We start from the raw sequence: 18,545 nt of genomic DNA on the forward strand, positions 1-18,545 counted from the left end.
GTCCCAGAAATAAGGGCCATCAGGACTGAATTGCACTCAAAGGAGAAGCGCAGATATATTTTGCTTCTCTCCCTTCATCTCTTTTTAATTTAAACGTCCCTATTTGCCCTCAGAAAAATAAACGTATTTCCAGTCTTTATTTCCCTAGTGTTTGCTGCCCCCTAGTGGTAGGTTCAGGGTTGTGAAGTATAATCTCCCCTCTGTTTTCAATTTAAAAAAACTTCATTTTCGACCCTAAACTTGATCATAGGCAGCCTTTAAAAACCACCAGGCAGGACAAAGTACCACAATGACACTTCTTAATTTTAAAGCAATTTTTAAAAAATCCAGCTTGATAACAATCCGATTGATAACTCAAGCTAAGCCACAAGGTGATTTGTTACATGGTGGCTTGGTGGAAGGTTGCAATCTAACTTTTGGTTCTTAAACATCACAATCTGAGGTTGAGCAAACCTGACTGAGCCACCCTTAAACAAGCTATGATGTGAACCCAATTATAATTGATCAGATTTGGGAACCTGGAAGAAATGAAGGAGCTGATCCAGGTTGGGAGAGATAGTTTTGTGTATGTATGTATATATGTATGTATGTGTGAAGCCCATTGCTCTGAGCCAGAGGCAAACAGCTGGAAAATTAAGCTGAATTTCCAGTTCGCAATTTTTCTAACTGCACAACAACAATTTGGACACCACCTTAGCAGTTGCAAGGGCCCCAAAACAGTGGTTGTTAGCCTTCCCTGATGGGGAGATCTTTTTGTTAAGCAGATGTCAGACAGATGTTCCAGGCTTGGCCAAGCAATGGGAGACATTCTCTGGGAAATTGCCTTTTGAGCTTCCAATTGTTCTGGGATATTTGTAAGAAAATGACAACCTTGCTTTTGCCAATTTGCAAATCAAAGGAATGCACCAGCAGGAGACCCCATCCTCTTTTTAGTGTCCTTCCAAAAGAGGTTGCTTGCTTGCCATGCCAGGAATTTATTTATTTTTAATCAAAGCGTATACTGCCACTTTTTCCAACTAAACACTTAAAATGCACTATTGCGTTGTGTTCTAAAGTGAATTATTGTATTTCAATTAACACCATTTATTATTAAAATGTAGCTTCCAAAGGGGGCTTCCGGATTCCTTTTGATGTTTAGGTCCCACTGTTGAACCCCATTTTCTTCCTGCAATGTTGATTCTATGCCTGTTTTTTCCTTTCTTTCTATAGACTGGCACCTGCCATATAACACAGCAGAGTTAACAATTGTTGATAAGAGTCTGGAAGTGGATGTAGCAGTAGCCAGACGCAGCAGAACAGAAGAGAAAGAACTGGAAGATCACACACACACACAAAAAGACTTGCAAAACAGAAATAGAACGACTGTGGCAGGAACAAGCAAAGTTAGTCCCGATAGTTATAGGTGCCTTGGGTGCAATCCCTAAAGAATTGGAGCATCATTGAACATCTTCGGGAATTCACAAATTCACCATCAGTCAATTGCAAAAGGCAGCTCTACTTGGAACAGCTTACATCCTACGATGATATCTCTAACACCATCAAACATCCACATCTGCTTATTCCAGGTCCTTGGGAAGGCCTCGGGAAGTGGACAAAAATGCCAAATCTCATCTGAACCTCTGGCTGACTGTGTCTCACACCATAACGCACAAGTTGGAGTAGGACCACAAGGAGAAATAATGGGATATGTTGGGAGCGATCCTTTGAGAAGGTCTTTAATGAGCTTGTAGTACAAGGAGGTGGGACAAAACTCAACGGCAGACCAGTGCCACCCAACTTGGGTGTGGGCCTCTTAAAAGACCCTCATTGCACACAAGTGGGTTGTAGAGTGCCTTACCACAAAAAGAAAAGCCAGAACAGCCAGCCCGTCAGGTTTATTCTTCGCTTTGTCAAAACTGGAGTAAGCTTCTGAGTTGTAATGGACAATGTGGAGCTGCGGAAAAAAAAGAAACGGTGAAAAAGTGGCATGGGGGCCCACGTGGTGGTGAAGCTCTCCCTGAAAGGCAAGTAGCCTTGGACAACCGATTCCTAGTTTTTCAACTACAGGCAGAATGGAATGAAATGGAATAGAATAGAATAGAATAGAATAGAATAGAATAGAATAGAATAGAATAGAATAGCAGAGTTGGAAGGGACCTTGGAGGTCTTCTAGTCCAGCCCCCTGCTCAAGCAGGAGAATCTAGTTCTCCTCCTCCTCCTCCTCCTCCTCCTCCTCCCCAGGCTGGTAATTCCAGAGGGAAACGGAGTGACCCACCTCAGCCATGTACCGCAATCCATCGATGGTGTGTTCGGATCCGCTGCTCTCTTTCTCTGTGCCCCCCCAGTGAAGGTGCAGCTGGATGGCTGTGAATTTCCCGGGCAGGCCTTTTATAATCCTCATGGACGAAGGAAGGTCTATGACAACTGGAAAGGGGGATTTTAAAAGGGGGATCAGGCCCATTCAGATAGTTCTCGAACTTACAACGGTTCTTTTAGCAACCGTTCAAAGTTACAATGGCATGGAAAAAAAGGGAACTTACGACCGTTGTTCATACTTATGACTGTGGCAGCATCCCCAGGGTCACGTGATCAAAATTCAGAGGCTTAGCAACTGGCATGTATTTACGTCCTGGGACCAAGTGGGGCAAAACTCCCTTAAATGTCTCATTTAGCAACAGAAACTGCGGTCTCAGATGTGTTCGTAAGTTCATAATCGGGACACCACTTAAACCATATTTAGGAGAATCGAATTGACCTCAGCTTCCGGTAATTCCTGAATTTTTCCATTCAATGGGAATGCAGCTTATTACAGCAAAGTCCACTTTTTGAGTTTAGATTTGAACCCGCAGCCCTGGAATCTCTTAGTGGTCTCTCATCCGTTCTTTCTCGCTGCCACACCAAAGCCCCACACGACCCTGATTCTCTCCCTTCTCCTTTTCCAGGCTGCTTTTGAAGATAAAGCATTCCTGGTTTTACAGTATATCAGCAAGTTAAAAAAAAAAATATGGGTAGACCGGGCGCTGGGTATTCTGCAATAATCCCAAATTCTAGCAATATCTCCATTCATCCGTAATGTTGGATCTGTGCTTTTGTTGTTATTTTTTTCTCTCTCTCTTTTTTTTTTTTAATGCCTCGTGCATTTGTACAAACCTCTGTTGTTTCTGGCGTGCCCACCAGCTTTTCCAGCGGATTGGGAAAAATCAGCACAAAATTAGCCAGATAGAATGTGGAAGGACATAAAGAAAATGATGACGGGGACAGAAATGAATGGATCACGACCGGAGCCGCGTGCAAATTAAAAAAAGCAAGCGGGCCGTCGGCCAATAACATTTCTGCTGATTTTCTTTTAATCTGGTCGACCTGGACCGCTTCCCTGCAGGGAGGCTAAAACGGGGCTCGTTTTTTAGCTCCCCTTGCACCCCGATTTTAATCCTGTTTAAAACGGGGCTCTGCTTTAGCTGCCTTGTGTCCCCCCCGCCCCCAATTTTAATCCTGTGTTCAGACAGGTTTAAAGTCGAGTATGCTTAGCGTTAATCTCGGGTAGAACGCCGCACTGTACTTAGAAATATAATGAGGTTTGGGAGCCGCGGAGAGAAGGGAAAATGCCATTTTTTACTGCTCCAGAAAAGTCTCTAAAAAGTTAGTTCTGGTTAGTGAATGCAGACTAGCTAGCATGCAACATCCTTGGGATCTGTATACGTATTTTATTATAAAAATCCTGTCCTTTCCCACTGTACAAGTCAGTCCTTTGTTAAGCTAATTTTGCCCCATTTTACGACTTTTCTCGCCACAGTCACCGCGGTTCTTAAGTGAAGCTGGCTCCCCCGTGGACTTTGCTTGTCAGAAAGTCGCCAGAGGGGATGACGTGACCCCCAGGACGCTGCGACGGCCGTAAAGTATGAACCTGTTGCCCAGCATCTGAATTTTGATCCCGTGACTGTGGGGATGGTTGTAACCGAGAAAGTTCGTCGTAAGTCCTTTTTTTTTTTTTAGTGATGTAACTTTGAACAGTCTAAATGAACCGCTGTAAGTCGAGGACTGCCTATATTTTCACGCAGGAGGGTGAACCGGTCTTAAGTAACTTTTTCCAGTGTCGCTTTAACTCTGAACCGTCACTAAACGAATGGGAAGTCAAGGACTACATGTAAAGTGGCTTATAAAAGATGTGGAATTCAAAGCCTAAAAATACAACAGGGCTTAGCATTTTGCAGGGGTGGGAGGAAGAAAAAGGGCATTACATAGGGCAGGGGCCACTACAGAAAAGTCCCTGTCCACTGAAACTTTCTGGAAATTCATCCCCCTTCAGTAGACAGACTGGGGCCGACTCCGACAGCCTCTCATTTAGCTGGCAAAAGGCAGTGAAACCACAAGCTTTGTGGTGAGCCAATGCTATGTAATATTGTGGGTTGACATGGAGACTTCAATTGACCACCCACTGTAATTGATTCAGATTTTATTGCCTTTGATTGCTACCTTTTGGCTTTCAGGTTGTGATTCTTGCAAGCTCAGGCAATTGCAAGATTGGAAGGGGCATTTAAATAAATAAAGCCTGGCAGCGCAAAACGGGGCAATTAGCTTTCAAATTATTATTATTATTATTATTTAAAAAGATAGGTAGGTAGTGATCTTAGAGCTTGCTTTAAGTGGTTGTCTTGAAGCTCAGGGGAAGAGATTATTCTGCTTTTTAAACCCAATTCTGGATAGGAGCAAAAACGAATCCCATGGATTACAGAGGGAGATGCTCAGAATAACAGAGTTGGAAGGGCACTTGGAGGTCTTCTAGTCCAACCCCCTGCTCAGGCAGGAGACCCTATATTAATATCATTACAGACTGTCCAGTCTTTTCTTATAAAAAAAACCTCCAGTGATGGAGCACCCACAATATCTGAAGGCAAGTCGTTTCACTGATTTCTTCTTAGTTCCAGGTTGCTTCTCTCCTTGATTAGTTTCCATCCGTTGCTTCTTGTCCTGCCTTCACGTGCTTTGGAGAATAAATGGACCCCCTTCTTCTTTGTGGCAGCCCCCTCAAATACTGGAAAATGCTATCATGTCACCTCTAGTCCTTCTTTTCATTAGACTAGACATGCCCAATTCCTGCAACTGTTCTTCATATGTTTTAGCCTCCAGCCCCCTAATCATCTTTTTTGCTCTCCCANTAATTCCAGAGGGAAACGGAGTGACCCACCTCAGCCATGTACCGCAATCCATCGATGGTGTGTTCGGATCCGCTGCTCTCTTTCTCCGTGCCCCCCCAGTGAAGGTGCAGCTGGATGGCTGTGAATTTCCCGGGCAGGCCTTTTATAATCCTCATGGACGAAGGAAGGTCTATGACAACTGGAAAGGGGGATTTAAAAAGGGCGATGACATGACCCTGGGACAGTGCAATTGTCATAAATAGATATATGCTAGTTACCAATCTCCCAAACCTTGATCATGTGACATGATCACGTAAGCCACTTTTTCAGTGTCCCTATAACTTTGAACTAAACAAATGGTGGTTAAATCGAGAGCTATCTGCATTATCCCTGTTTCTAACCTTGATGCCTGCCTCAGACCTATCATTCCTGGCTTGTTCTGGCAGCACTAACTTGCAAAATGCTGACCTGGATTGTCAGAATGAGCCCAAGTGCAAAGGTCAAGCTTGCCTTACCTGGTATAGCCCTCTCTTTTTTTGCTATACTCCTCCCCACCATACTTGTCTTGCTCATCCCATTAACACATCCTCTTTTTCCATCCGGCAGTTTTAAAGATGGCCATTGTGCAAGTCAGGCTGCTAGTCCCTAGTCTTGGGGGCAGTTCACACAAGAGCGATTCCTCCCAAGCACCATTTCCAAAAGTGCCTCCTTTTGTGATTTAATTTCACACCAGCTCCCTGAAAGTTGCCAAGGTTGGGAAAAAAAAGAAAAGAAATCAGGGCCTTTGGTTAGGGATGGAAAATAAGGAGAATTTGGAAGATTTTAGCCTGTGCTTTGAAAGGGATGTCTGCGTGTAAATAAGATTATTTTACCAAGGAAGTGAACCGGGACACCACTTAAACCATATTTAGGAGAATCGAATTGACCTCGGCTTCCAGTAATTCCTGATTTTTTTCCATTCAATGGGAATGCAAAATTACAGCAAAGTTCCCTTTTTGAGTTTAGATTTGAACCCGCAGAATCTCTTAGTGGTCTCTCATCCGTTCTTTCTCGCTGCCGAAGGTCCAGTTGTATATTTCCACACCGAAGCCCCACACGACCCTGATTCTCTCCCTTTTCCTTTTCCAGGCTGCTTTTGAAGATAAAGCGTTCCTGGTTTTACAGTATATCAGCAAGTTAAAAAAAAAAATATGGGTAGACCGGGCGCTGGGTATTCTGCAATAATCCCAAATTCTAGCAATATCTCCATTCATCCGTAATGTTGGATCTGTGCTTTTGTTGTTATTTTTTTCTCTCTCTCTTTTTTTTTTAATGCCTCGTGCATTTGTACAAACCTCTGTTGTTTCTGGCGTGCCCACCAGCTTTTCCAGCGGATTGGGAAAAATCAGCACAAAATTAGCCAGATAGAATGTGGAAGGACATAAAGAAAATGATGACGGGGACAGAAATGAATGGATCACGACCGGAGCCGCGTGCAAATTAAAAAAAGCAAGCGGGCCGTTGGCCAATAACATTTCTGCTGATTTTCTTTTAATCTGGTCGACCTGGACCGCTTCCCTGCAGGGAGGCTAAAACGGGGCTCGTTTTTTAGCTGCCCTTGCACCCCGATTTTAATCCTGTTTAAAACGGGGCTCTGCTTTAGCTGCCTTGCGTCCCCCCCGCCCCAATTTTAATCCTGTGTTCAGACAGGTTTAAAGTCGAGTATGCTTAGCGTTAATCTCGGGTAGAACACCGCACTGTGCTTAGAAATATAATGAGGTTTGGGAGCCGCGGAGAGAAGGGAAAATGCCATTTTTTACTGCTCCAGAAAAGTCTCTAAAAAGTTAGTTCTGGTTACTGAATGCAGACTAGCTAGCATGCAACATCCTTGGGATCTGTATACGTATTTTATTATAAAAATCCTGTCCTTTCCCACTGTACAAGTCAGTCCTTTGTTAAGCTAATTTTGTCCCATTTTACGACTTTTCTCGCCATAGTCACTGCGGTTCTTAAGTGAAGCTGGCTCCCCCGTGGACTTTGCTTGTCAGAAAGTCGCCAGAGGGGATGACGTGACCCCCAGGACGCTGCGACGGTCGTAAGTATGAACCCGTTGCCCAGCATCTGAATTTTGATCCCGTGACTGTGGGGATGGTTGTAACCGAGAAAGTTGGTCGTAAGTCCTTTTTTTTTTTTAGTGATGTAACTTTGAACAGTCTAAATGAACTGCTGTAAGTCGAGGACTGCCTATATTTTCACGCAGGAGGGTGAACCGGTCTTAAGTAACTTTTTCCAGTGTCGCTTTAACTTTGAAGCGTGACTAAATGAATGGGAAGTCAAGGACTACATGTAAAGTGGCTTATAAAAGATGTGGACTTCAAAGCCTAAAAACACAACAGGGCTGGTCTTAGCATTTTGCAGAGGGGGGGGGGAGAGAGAAAAAGGGCCTTGCATAGGGCAGGAGCCACTACAGAAAAGTCCCTGTCGCCCATTGAAGTTCTCTGGAAATTCATCCCCCTTCAGTAGACAGACTGGGGCCAACTCCGACAACCTCTCATTTAGCTGGCAAAAGGCAGTGAAACCACAAGCTTTGTGGGGAGCCAATGCTATGTAATATTGTGGGTTGACGTGGAGACTTCAATTGACCACCCACTATAATTGATTCAGATTTTATTGCCTTTGATTGCTGCCTTTTGGCTTTCAGGTTGTGATTCTTGCAAGCTCAGGCAATTGCAAGATTGGAAGGGGCATTTAAATAAATAAAGCCTGGCAGCGCAAAACGGGGCAATTAGCTTTCAAATTATTATTATTATTATTATTATTTAAAAAGATAGGTAGGTAGTGATCTTAGAGCTTGCTTTAAGTGGTTGTCTTGAAGCTCAGGGGAAGAGATTATTCTGCTTTTTAAACCCAATTCTGGATAGGAGCAAAAACGAATCCCATGGATTACAGAGGGAGATGCTCAGAATAACAGAGTTGGAAGGGCACTTGGAGGTCTTCTAGTCCAACCCCCTGCTCAGGCAGGAGACCCTATATTAATATCATTACAGACTGTCCAGTCTTTTCTTATAAAAAAAACCTCCAGTGATGGAGCACCCACAACTTCTGAAGGCAAGTCGTTTCACTGATTTCTTCTTAGTTCCAGGTTGCTTCTCTCCTTGATTAGTTTCCATCCATTGCTTCTTGTCCTGCCTTCACGTGCTTTGGAGAATAAATGGACCCCCTTCTTCTTTGTGGCAGCCCCCTCAAATACTGGAAAATGCTATCATGTCACCTCTAGTCCTTCTTTTCATTAGACTAGACATGCCCAATTCCTGCAACTGTTCTTCATATGTTTTAGCCTCCAGCCCCCTAATCATCTTTTTTGCTCTCCCAAGCTCCAGGTTTCTTTTTTTAAGCTAGAAATTAAAATGACTCTTGCTTGCAAGCTCTTTAATCACCGGATTGCTAGATCAGAAGTCTAGGACAGGGGTCTTCAAACTCAACCCTTTTATGACTTGTGGACTTCAACTCCCAGAATTCCTCAGCCAGCTGGGAGTTGAAGTCCGCAAGTCATAAAAGGGCCAGGTTTGAAGACCCCTGTTCTAGGATTTTGCTTCCCCCCCCTCATTATTCACCTGAATGGCCGTTGTTGGTCATCTTGAATGCGTCACGGCGGTAGCCATAATCCTGGAGCTGCAGCGGTTCCAGATCGGGATTAAATCTGGCTTTCGACCTCTGAATATTGATGGGGGATTGCAGTTTCCCCAGGCAGTGTTCGAAGTACGTTCCCCATTCGTCTTCACTGTGTTCCCCTTGGGTTGGGCCAGGGAGGGAGAGAAAAAGGCATAGCACAGAAGATTGAGTCCTATATAAGCTTGAGTCCTATATAAGCTTGAGTCCTATATAAACTTGAGTCCTATATAAAAGCTTGAGTCCTATATAAGCAAGCATTTTACAGCAGGGGTCTTCAAACTTGGCCCTTTGATGACTTGTGGACTTCAACTCCCAGAATTCCTCAGCCAGCGCGCTGGCTGAGGAATTCTGGGAGTTGAAGTCCACAAGTCATCAAAGGGCCAAGTTTGAAGATCCCTGCTTTACCGCTTCCAGATTGCCTGGAAAGTTAGCAGAAATGAGCCTGTTGATTTAAATGGGAAAGACATGACAAGAAAGGAAAGAGGGAGGATGAAGGAAGAGGAAAACAAACAAACAAAAAAACACATAGAGATGTGTCCTCTCTCTCCTGAAAACTTATGTTGAGACGTTCGATCAGCCGGCTTCTTATTTAAAGAAAAAAATGTAAGTTCGTATCTCCTACAATAATTTTTTTTCCTTATTTACTAAATGAAACCAAAAGTATATTGTGCACTCTCTGCGGTGGGTGGTTTTCTTGCAGATGTTTCATTACCCAAATGAGGTAAAACCTCTGTGCTGGAGGGGGGGGTAGGCTTTGTCAGACCCCACTCCCTTCTAGCACTGATGGTGTTACTTAGGTGGGTAATAAAAGGCCTGCAAGAAAAAAAAAACTTGCTCAGAGAGCACCAAGGGACCCCCCCCCCATTTCAACCAGAAATATTCTTTATCAATGATGTGAGTCAAAACCCTACAGCGGGTCCTGGCAAGTGCTTGGAAAGATTTCTGATGGGGAAAGTGGTGATGGGAGGAAATCTGGAGATAATTTCTAGGCTCTCCAGAGATCTCCTGTAAAAAAAAGAGAGAGGGAGGATCGACAGATTATCAAGGCTCCTTCTTGGCTATAATAAACCTCTTTTTTTAGCCTTTAAATAATTCTTCGGCCTCTTAAGTGCTCCCTTTTCCCCACTGTCCAGGTTCTCAGCTCTGTTTTGCAATGGGTCTAAAAATCTTTCTTGGCTCCCTCCCCAATTTTTAGGGTAGCTTCTTCGCCATCAGGAGTGAAAAGTATTGATTGATCCCTATTAGAGGGCACTAACAGAGGAGAAAGATTACTGGAACAAACTATCTCCAGGGAAGAATTTTTTTCTCCTCTCATAGAGTTTCTCCTTTGGACTTTCTTAATAAATAAAAAATAAAAAAATTAAAAGCAGATTTAACTTCCTTCCATATCGATGTCCCAGAGGCATTAACCTTTGGCTGGCTTTATGTATGGAACAGAGAATTCTCGCAGCAGATAGAACAATATTTTAGCATATTTTCCTAAGTTTCTCCCCCTGAAGAAGGAAAAATGTCGCAAAGCGTTCTTTTGGATTTGACAGATCAGGAGAGACAGAAAGACAAAACGAAAAGCGACCGGCACAGGCTTGCTCTTTTGAATTTCTGCTTGATTGGGAATCTCTACTCAATTTTTTCCATTCCTTTGCTCAAAACAACATCTCCACCTTGGGAGGCCTGCCAAGAATTTGGGCATCCGAAGAGACCCGATTCCAAAATTAACCCTAAGGCAGCAGCCATCTCTGGGATGTTGGGAGATGTTAAGAAAGGTTTTGGGTGTGTGGGGGGGGGGCAGGTGGAGGGAACTTACCTGGTTTGAAAGGGAGGCAAATGACATGCAGATGTGGAGGCTGTTCAAAAGAGGTTTAGCTTGATTTTGAAGCCAGGGGTGCTGCAGGCTGGCAGATGTTTGGGGACGTGCACAGGTGAGCTAATAGGATGCCAAAACCCATCTGTAGGTCTTTGCTCCCTCCTTCCCTTAATCAGGTCCACTCCAGATCTGCTGGGCAATTCCTAATTCATCCCCAGCAGGGAAGCTCATCCTTAGACTCTCATAGTGAAGGTCTAAAGGAATTATTCTTAAAATAAAGTACTGCATACTAATTTAATTTTTGCTCTAATTGTGCACCATCAGAACGGCATAAGAGTTCACACATTTTCGTTGTTTGCAAACAGGACCTGCAATGCGGGCTTCCTGCTTTCTAGCTGACCCTAACCCTTAACCACAAGACCAAATTTGGCTCTCTTTAGTAACTAGGAGTAACTAAGATTGTAGTCCCAGTCTGGGAAGCCAATATTTAACCATGCTGCAACGATTTGCCACCTTAAAATAGACCATAGTTGAAAGCCAAAGGCGTTTCTGCTCTCCCTCCCCACCTTCCCTCTTTCTTTCCTCCTTACCGTGATACGTCCAGTCCAAGATATCGGAAGAGCTTAGGTGTAGAAAGCAGAGCTGGAGCACCCAGACGCTAGTCCTCATGATTCCGTGAAATCGACCCCCGAAAGCTGGATCCGCTGGTTTTTGTCGAACCCCCCCGAAAAGGTAAATAATAATTTACTTAAATCCAGCCTCTTTTCTCCTGCCAAAACAAGAGCAGATATTCTATTTTCCTCTGCTGGGTGAGAAAGTTAATTATATTGTGGATTGGGGAGAGACGGCTACGCTTCTAATAGACCCAGTAAGAAGACCACAAAATAGTGACGGAGACAAGTAGGAGCTGTCAGGGGAAGCAAGGCTGTGATGGGGTTTGTTCTCTGGGTTTTCTCAGTTGTAGGCATCACCCACAGTCTTTGGCTTCTCTGATTGGCTAGGCTGATGGGCATCCTGCAAGCATTAATGTTTGATGTACCTGGAAGTCGACGCCTTATGCAGAAAGCAAACACTCGCAGAGGCCTGCTTAATGGCCAGCGGGAAGAACTTAGCCATAACACTCAGATGCATTTGAGAAATTACACCGATTTTGGGGAAAAAATAAAAATAAATTACGGGTGGTCCTCGCCTTTAAGACCACAGTTGAGCTGCAAATTTCCACTGCTAGCCATTAAGTGAGTTTTGCTTCATTTGACCACCGAGCCGTGCTGCGCGCGGTGGTTAGAAGGCAGAACTGCAGGCTGACTCTGCCGGCTGCCAGCAGTTCGAGTTTCCACCAGCTCAAGGCTGACTCAGCCTTCCATCCTTCCGAGCTCGGTGAAAATGAGGACCCAGACTGTTGGGGGCAATTTGCTGACTCTGTAAACAGCTTAGAGAGGGCTGTGAAGCAGGGTGAAGCGGTATATAAGTCTAAGTGCTATTGCTATGGTGGGGCGGTGGTTAGAATGCAGCATTGCAGGCAAACTCTGCCCACAGCCTGTAGTTCGATCCTGACCGACTCAAGGCTGACTCAGCCTTCCATCCTTCCGAGCTCGGTGAAAATGAGGACCCAGACTGTTGGGGGCAATTTGCTGGCTCTGTAAACCGCTTAGAGAGGGCTGTGAAGCAGGGTGAAGCGGTATATAAGTCTAAGTGCTATTGCTATGGTGGGGCGGTGGTTAGAATGCAGCATTGCAGGCAAACTCTGCCCACAGCCTGTAGTTCGATCCTGACCGACTCAAGGCTGACTCAGCCTTCCATCCTTCCGAGCTCGGTGAAAATGAGGACCCAGATGGTTGGGGGCAATTTGCTGACTCTGTAAACCGCTTAGAGAGGGCTGTGAAGCAGTATATAAGTCTAAGGGCTGTTGCTAGTGTTTTCTTGCCGCAGTGGCTAAGAGAATCACTGCAGCTCTTAAGTAAGGACCCGGTTGTTAAGTAAATCTGGCTTCCCCATTGACTTTGCTTGTCAGAACGTCGCAAAAGGGGATCACGTGATCCCATCATGGTTGTAAGTCTGTACTATCTGTATAAGGTAGCTTGTGTGTTTGGAAATAGGGGGAAATCTTACCCCTTGTAAGAGGTCGTTGCTGACATGTTTGAAAAGCTTGATTCTGGAAAACAAGTATGGATCGCTCTGGGGGTCTACTCTTCCCATTAAGAGATTCCCTCTTTCCCTTCAGGGAATCCTTACTCTCCCCTCTGCAGAAGAAAAGTAAACAATTTGAGCCGGAGACCCAAAACATTGAAAAGATGACTATTCCTTTTGACTGAGCTAAGCTCCTGGGGATTTTCACAGACGTGTAATGTGCCACGTTCATAATAACTGCTATTTTTCTTTGGAAAGTTCCTTCCACTTCATTTGTTTTGCAACACAGGCAAAATCTCCCGGTGGTGTCACATCCAGTTCTAAGCAAAACGTCTGGGCCCTGGAAGGGTGTAACGTCCCCATTCTTGAAAGGGACAATTTAAGCCACTATTTCTCAATCATAGCTGGGACTTCAACTCCCAGCAGTCCCCAGCCAGCAGGCTCCCAGGGATGCTTGACTGGGTTGGCTACCTTGATTTTTCCTCTTCCCTCCTCAGCCCTCTTTCTTTTTGTGCCGTGTCTTTTTCCGTTCTAAGCTGAAAAACCAAAGGGCCTGGTTGGGGAATCCTGGGAGTCGAAGACCAGACACCTGAAAGTTGCCAAGCTTTGAGAGACACCGGTTTTAACCTTCCCGATGCAACTCGGGACCTTGATATTCTTTGTTTGGGTCTCCTGGGCAATTTGGGAGCTGGCCTGAATCGCTGGCATTTCCTGGTCAGCAGTTTTCAAGGACTATTTACCCAACTGGATTTTGCAGGATTATGAAATGCCTTCTGGGCCCTGGTTTGATCTCTGCACATTCTGCCGCTCTGCAGAGCAAGCCAAAAAAAACCACACACACACACAGACAAAACTGCTGCTGGCCTTTTATGAGCTTTTGGGGAAGGTCTCCTTAAAAGCCCGTCCTTGAAAACCTGATGAGTGGGCAAAGGAGACGTTCTGACAACTGACAGCCCCAACCTGTCTCCAGATGCTACCGGCCGTAATCCCCTCTTGGCTGGGAGTTATGCAACGGCCCCCCTCCCTTCAAGGAAAAGTGAGCCCCTCGGACTTCAGGCTCCCTCATATCCTGAGGGGCTAGCTTTCTAGATGCAAAGTTGGGGGTAACTTTACCTTCGTGGGGAGAAAACGTTCATATTGTTGGCAGAGCAGGGACAAAAATAGCCAGGGAAATTATTGAAGCCTGGGAAACAGGTCAGGAATGATTTACCATTCAGGCGCTTAGGAGCCACGGAAACAACAATCAACAACTTAATAGCCGGCTATCAACGCCCCAATTAAAAACTAAAAGCCACAATCAACCAGGCACCCTATAAATACCACGCAGTGCACACTTTCTGGAGACGGAGCAGTTCCCAGGAGGATGGGCCGCGGAACCAATCCGAAAGCTTGGAAGGATAAATCTTTGGTCCTGGTGACCGACTCCGATTGGATCCTGCGAAAACTTTTCATAGCTCAGCCTTATTTCCACAGGGCTTAAAGTCCAGTCCCGCCTGTTGTAATACAATCCCAAATGTACGACAATCCTCATTTGGATTGCCTGTCTCTTTAGCAAAGGCTAAAGTTCAGGGCTCAAGCGATATTTTCAGGAGAAAAAAAAATCAGGCCGGTCTCTCGGCAAGAAGACGATCTTAGCCAATCTACTCAGGGTCCAAAGGGAAGGTAGTCCTCGACTTACGACGACTGAATGCCAAATTTCCACGGCCGAGCAAGGGAATCTTGATCCCTTTTACGACCTTCCTCCTTTCCACGGTCGTTAAGGGGATCTTGTAGTTGTTGAGTTAGTAACACATGAATCCAGCTTCCCCATTGACTTGGCTTGCCCGAAGGTCGCAAAAGGGGATCACGTGATCCCGGGACACTGCGACCGTCATAAATAGGGTTGCAAGCGTCCGAATTTTGATCACGTGACCATCGGGGACGCTGCGACGGTCGTAAGTGTGAAAAAGGGTCATAAGTCACTTTTTTCAGCGCCGTTCTAACTTCCAACGGTCACTAAATAAATGGTTATAAGCCGAGGACTATTGGGGACTTGAGTAGAGACCAAGTCTTGCCAAGCAACCCCCCCCTTTCCCCTAAGCTCAAATTGTGCATTTTTTATTTTGCTCTATTTATTTCAACTTAGCAGCCTCTTAATCTGCAGGATTTTCAAAGTTCAAAAACCAGGGGAAAACATCCAGGAATTAACAACTAAACTATCTTTATTTATTCCAATTTAAAACCTGCTTTCTAACTGGGACGCCCCGATTCCTTGCTGCGAGGCAAACCATCCCGATCAAAAACCCTTTTTTTTAAATCCTGCATTTTGAAAACCACCCATTCCCCAAAGGAAAAATAAAAACCCAGACTTTTCAAGTGGCAGGGTCAGAGAAAGGGAAGGAATGCAAAGGAATAATCGTCATATTTTCTGGAAACGGCCTCGTTGTGTAAGAACCCCTTTTAGTTTTCGCTGTTTTTAAAATTTCCATCGGGTCGCGTGCTGTTTCTGGCTAGGTCCCCTGAATCAAAGACAATGCAGTTTCCATTTGAATATTACAGAGAGGTGGGGTTTTTTTTTTTCCCCTTCCACCTTTGCAAATGCCAGCCAGCCAATTTTTTTTTCTAGAGATAAACGCAATCATTTTTGGCTGCCCAGATGGAAAGCAGAGGCAGTGGAGGAGACAAAGTAAAAAAATGTTCTAGCACAGCATCAAAAGATGATAAATTATAGATGATAATTGTTTTAGGGGGCAAAGTTATGTTTGGTTTCAAGATAGAAAAGGGAAATAAATGGCCAGCTTGCCAGTAGGTTTCTAAATCTTTTTGGAACTGGGCAGAAAGAGAGAAAGGACGCATCAAGCCCCATGATGCTTTGTTAGATCTCGGCTTTTAAATGGCACTGTTGTGAGTGATAAACCAGGATTCCTGGCTTGGTGTTCTCACCCCCAAAGAGGGGCTTCAAGGAGGACTGGGGCATGAAGGGGGTCTTTTTCACAATAGAAAAAAAAAAAAAAAGGTTGAACTCATAAATATAGAAACCCTCCACGCCAAAGCAGCTAGGCACCACAATTTACATTTGGAAAAAGAAAAACAACACGAACCAAGAAAACATACCAATTTGGAAGTGGGGCTGAGGATTTGCACGGGTTTTGCTGACCCAGCAAAGCACAGACTATCCCCGCAAGACAAATTCACTTTTAATTATGATGTGTACGCTTCAACACAAGGGATACTTACTTGCCGGTCCCGATCCTCTCTTGTTCTGGTGGAATGGCAAAGCTCTCTTAATTTTTTTCTTAGCTCTTGGTGGACATTTTGCTCCAGATAGGTGCGAGGAGGGGAATCTGCGTGGGAGTCAATCAGTGTTAAAAAAAATAAAGGAATTGAATGTGGGTCTGGATTGAGGTGGACAGAGTGGACTAAGAGCCATTGAAACGGAACCAGCTGTGGAGTTTTGCGCTTGGCTGTGGCCAATATTCTCTGTCTTTGTGACATCACAAGAGGCAGATCCTAAGCTTTAAAACTTCCTCTTTTCCTTCTGATCGGCTGCCCACTTTTTTTCCAACTTTTTAACAGAGTTGGAAGGGGCCTTGGAGATCTTCTAGTCCAACCCCCTGTTCAACCCCCTCAACCCCCTAGGACAAATAGTGGTCCAATCTTTTCTTAAAAGCCTCCAGTGATGGAGCACCCACAACTTCTGGTGGCAAGCCGTTCCACGGGTTAATTATTCTCACTGTCGGGAAATTCCTCCTTTTTTAGGTTGCTTCTCTCCTGGATTAGTTTCCATCCCTTGTTTCTTGGCTTGTTTTCCAGTGCTCGGGAAAATAGGTGTGATCTCTCCTTGCGTGTTTTGTAGGCCTCTATGAATAAATCTAGCTGCATTTGCAAATTAATGCTCACCCTGATAAGCTGAGATCTGGCGGACTGTGGTTTGGACTTAGCCACAAGGAGTTGGGCTTGTAGGATAGGCTAAACGAGATAAAAATAAACCACATATCGGTTTTAATAGCGCGGGCTGCAATCCTTACATTTCCAAACCTTATCTTTGCAGTCCCAGTCGCACGTGTGTTCTGAAGTTGCGGCATTCAGATTTCCTCCAGCAAATGGCTCGGATTTGCTGCAGATCTGGTTGCTCTAAGTTCAAAACCCGCATCCTTTTTAATTTTTATTGTTATTATTTTTACAATCTGCGTTCCCTATTTCAGAATGCAAAACCTGCCTGTCAAAGCAAGTTTTTCCAGCTAAGATCTCGCCGGACCATCCCCTTAAGCCATCCAAACCTCTGGCAGAGATGACAGCAAGGTATATAGCTTCTGGCCCATCACCTCTGGAACCCCAGATGTCCATTGTTTTTAAAAGAAGCCGCCCAAATTCCCAATTCTGACCACGATCCTTCCAGATGCTCCCAGAAAACCGAGTGGCTGAATGACCTTAATAATAACACAAACCCCCGTGTATCTCTACACACACTAGCAGCCTCACAGCACAATATTGTTGTTTAGAAAAAAAGGGATGCTGGGACAAAATAATTCCAGCACTTGGCCAAAGCAAGAACTTTCGGCGTTTTATTGCTACTAGAAATTCATTGCAAGGCTGAGCCCAATTCCTTCTCTGAAGCTACTAAAAAGGGCTGAACTTGCCACTTCATTCCGTCTCTTCGTTCAGGACATAATTTACGGCAGGGGTTTAATCCAACCTTCCTACTAAGCCATAAACTGGTTTATTTGTTGGGGTACCAGCTCTTAGGTGAAATGGCATCTTGTTTGACTAGGATGTGTGGGGGGGGAAGAGGTTGTGTGAATCTGTTCGGGGTCTGTCAGAAAAGACAGCACCCAATTTTTCAATGGTGAAGGTTGCATATTGTTTTGGCCTCTTTTTAAAAATAATAATAATAATAATAATAATAATAATAATAATAATAATAACAACAACAACAACAACAACAGCTTTCTAGGCAAGTTAGACCCAACAAAGAGGCTCAGAAGATGTTTTCTCATTAATTTTCGTAAGTATTTTTTTTTGCAAAGCTCTTGTAACTGAGTTTTGATCAAGTTAGTCTAACCCTGTCTGTGTTAAACAAGTGATTAAACTGGAGTTTTACAGGCATGAGAGAAGCAATTCAACTGAGGTTTGGAAAACAGCATTTTCGGATTCTTCAAATACACATCGGTTCCTTGGCTTACATTTTACAGATATCCATCTCTATTATAGTTCCCTTTCAGGGTAAACATTAGCACAGAAGCACTGAGAAATAACTAAAGCGAACACATCAAGTAGTGAATTTTTTTTATTTTTTAAAAAAAGCTAAATCACGTTTAAAGCTACAATTTTACAAACTTCAGGTACCGCCTTAGAAGTTTTGTTTTCGTTAGTGTTAAATTCTGCATTCAATTGTAATCTTTTGTACTACTCAAGTTTGGCGGAATGGGTATTTAGAATCAATAAGCTTTTTGGTGTTTGGCTTATTGGATACAATTATAAAGTTTTAACACCACAGTCCATCACTCCATCTTTTGCAAAATAATTATCTTAAAATAATTATTTCTGTGCAAGATGAATATTCCAGTTTCCAAGCTACCAGCGTTGTACAACGCATGGATAATTATTTTTTTTTTAAAAAGGTATGAAATAAAAACGTGTTCAAAATCTTTACAAAATGGGGTTTTTTTTTCCACTTCTCTCTCTAAAGAAATTAAAAAAGGAAACTAAACTGGATTAGGCCCGCCCACGCGACTGCGTAAAGCAGAAGGTGCCCGAGCACGTAGCGCACGCGCCAAGAGGCTGAGCTGGCGAGAGGCCCCGTTGGCCAATCGGCGGGCGGCAGGGCGGCGCGGCCGGCCAATGACAAGCCGCAACGAGACATCTCATCT

At 44.3% G+C, this 18,545-nt stretch overlaps 1 protein-coding gene across 1 annotated transcript in view; it reads right to left on the minus strand.

Annotated features, from left to right (window-relative positions):
• CA6 (carbonic anhydrase 6) overlaps positions 1-11,238 on the minus strand; it is a 16,587-nt gene extending 5,349 nt beyond the window's left edge. The window contains exons 1-4 of the mRNA XM_015821424.1: positions 11,160-11,238; positions 8,708-8,884; positions 5,165-5,313; positions 1,838-1,933 (exon numbers count right to left, since the gene is read on the minus strand). Coding sequence (XP_015676910.1) covers positions 1,838-1,933; positions 5,165-5,313; positions 8,708-8,884; positions 11,160-11,238 — 501 coding nt within the window. The remainder of the gene's footprint in view (positions 1-1,837; positions 1,934-5,164; positions 5,314-8,707; positions 8,885-11,159) is intronic.
• Positions 11,239-18,545: the final 7,307 nt, after the last annotated feature.

The sequence above is a fragment of the Protobothrops mucrosquamatus genome, unplaced genomic scaffold, assembly GCF_001527695.2.
Source record: "Protobothrops mucrosquamatus isolate PMUCROS unplaced genomic scaffold, P.Mucros_1.0 scaffold1329, whole genome shotgun sequence".
NCBI classification, from domain to species: Eukaryota; Metazoa; Chordata; class Lepidosauria; order Squamata; family Viperidae; genus Protobothrops; species Protobothrops mucrosquamatus.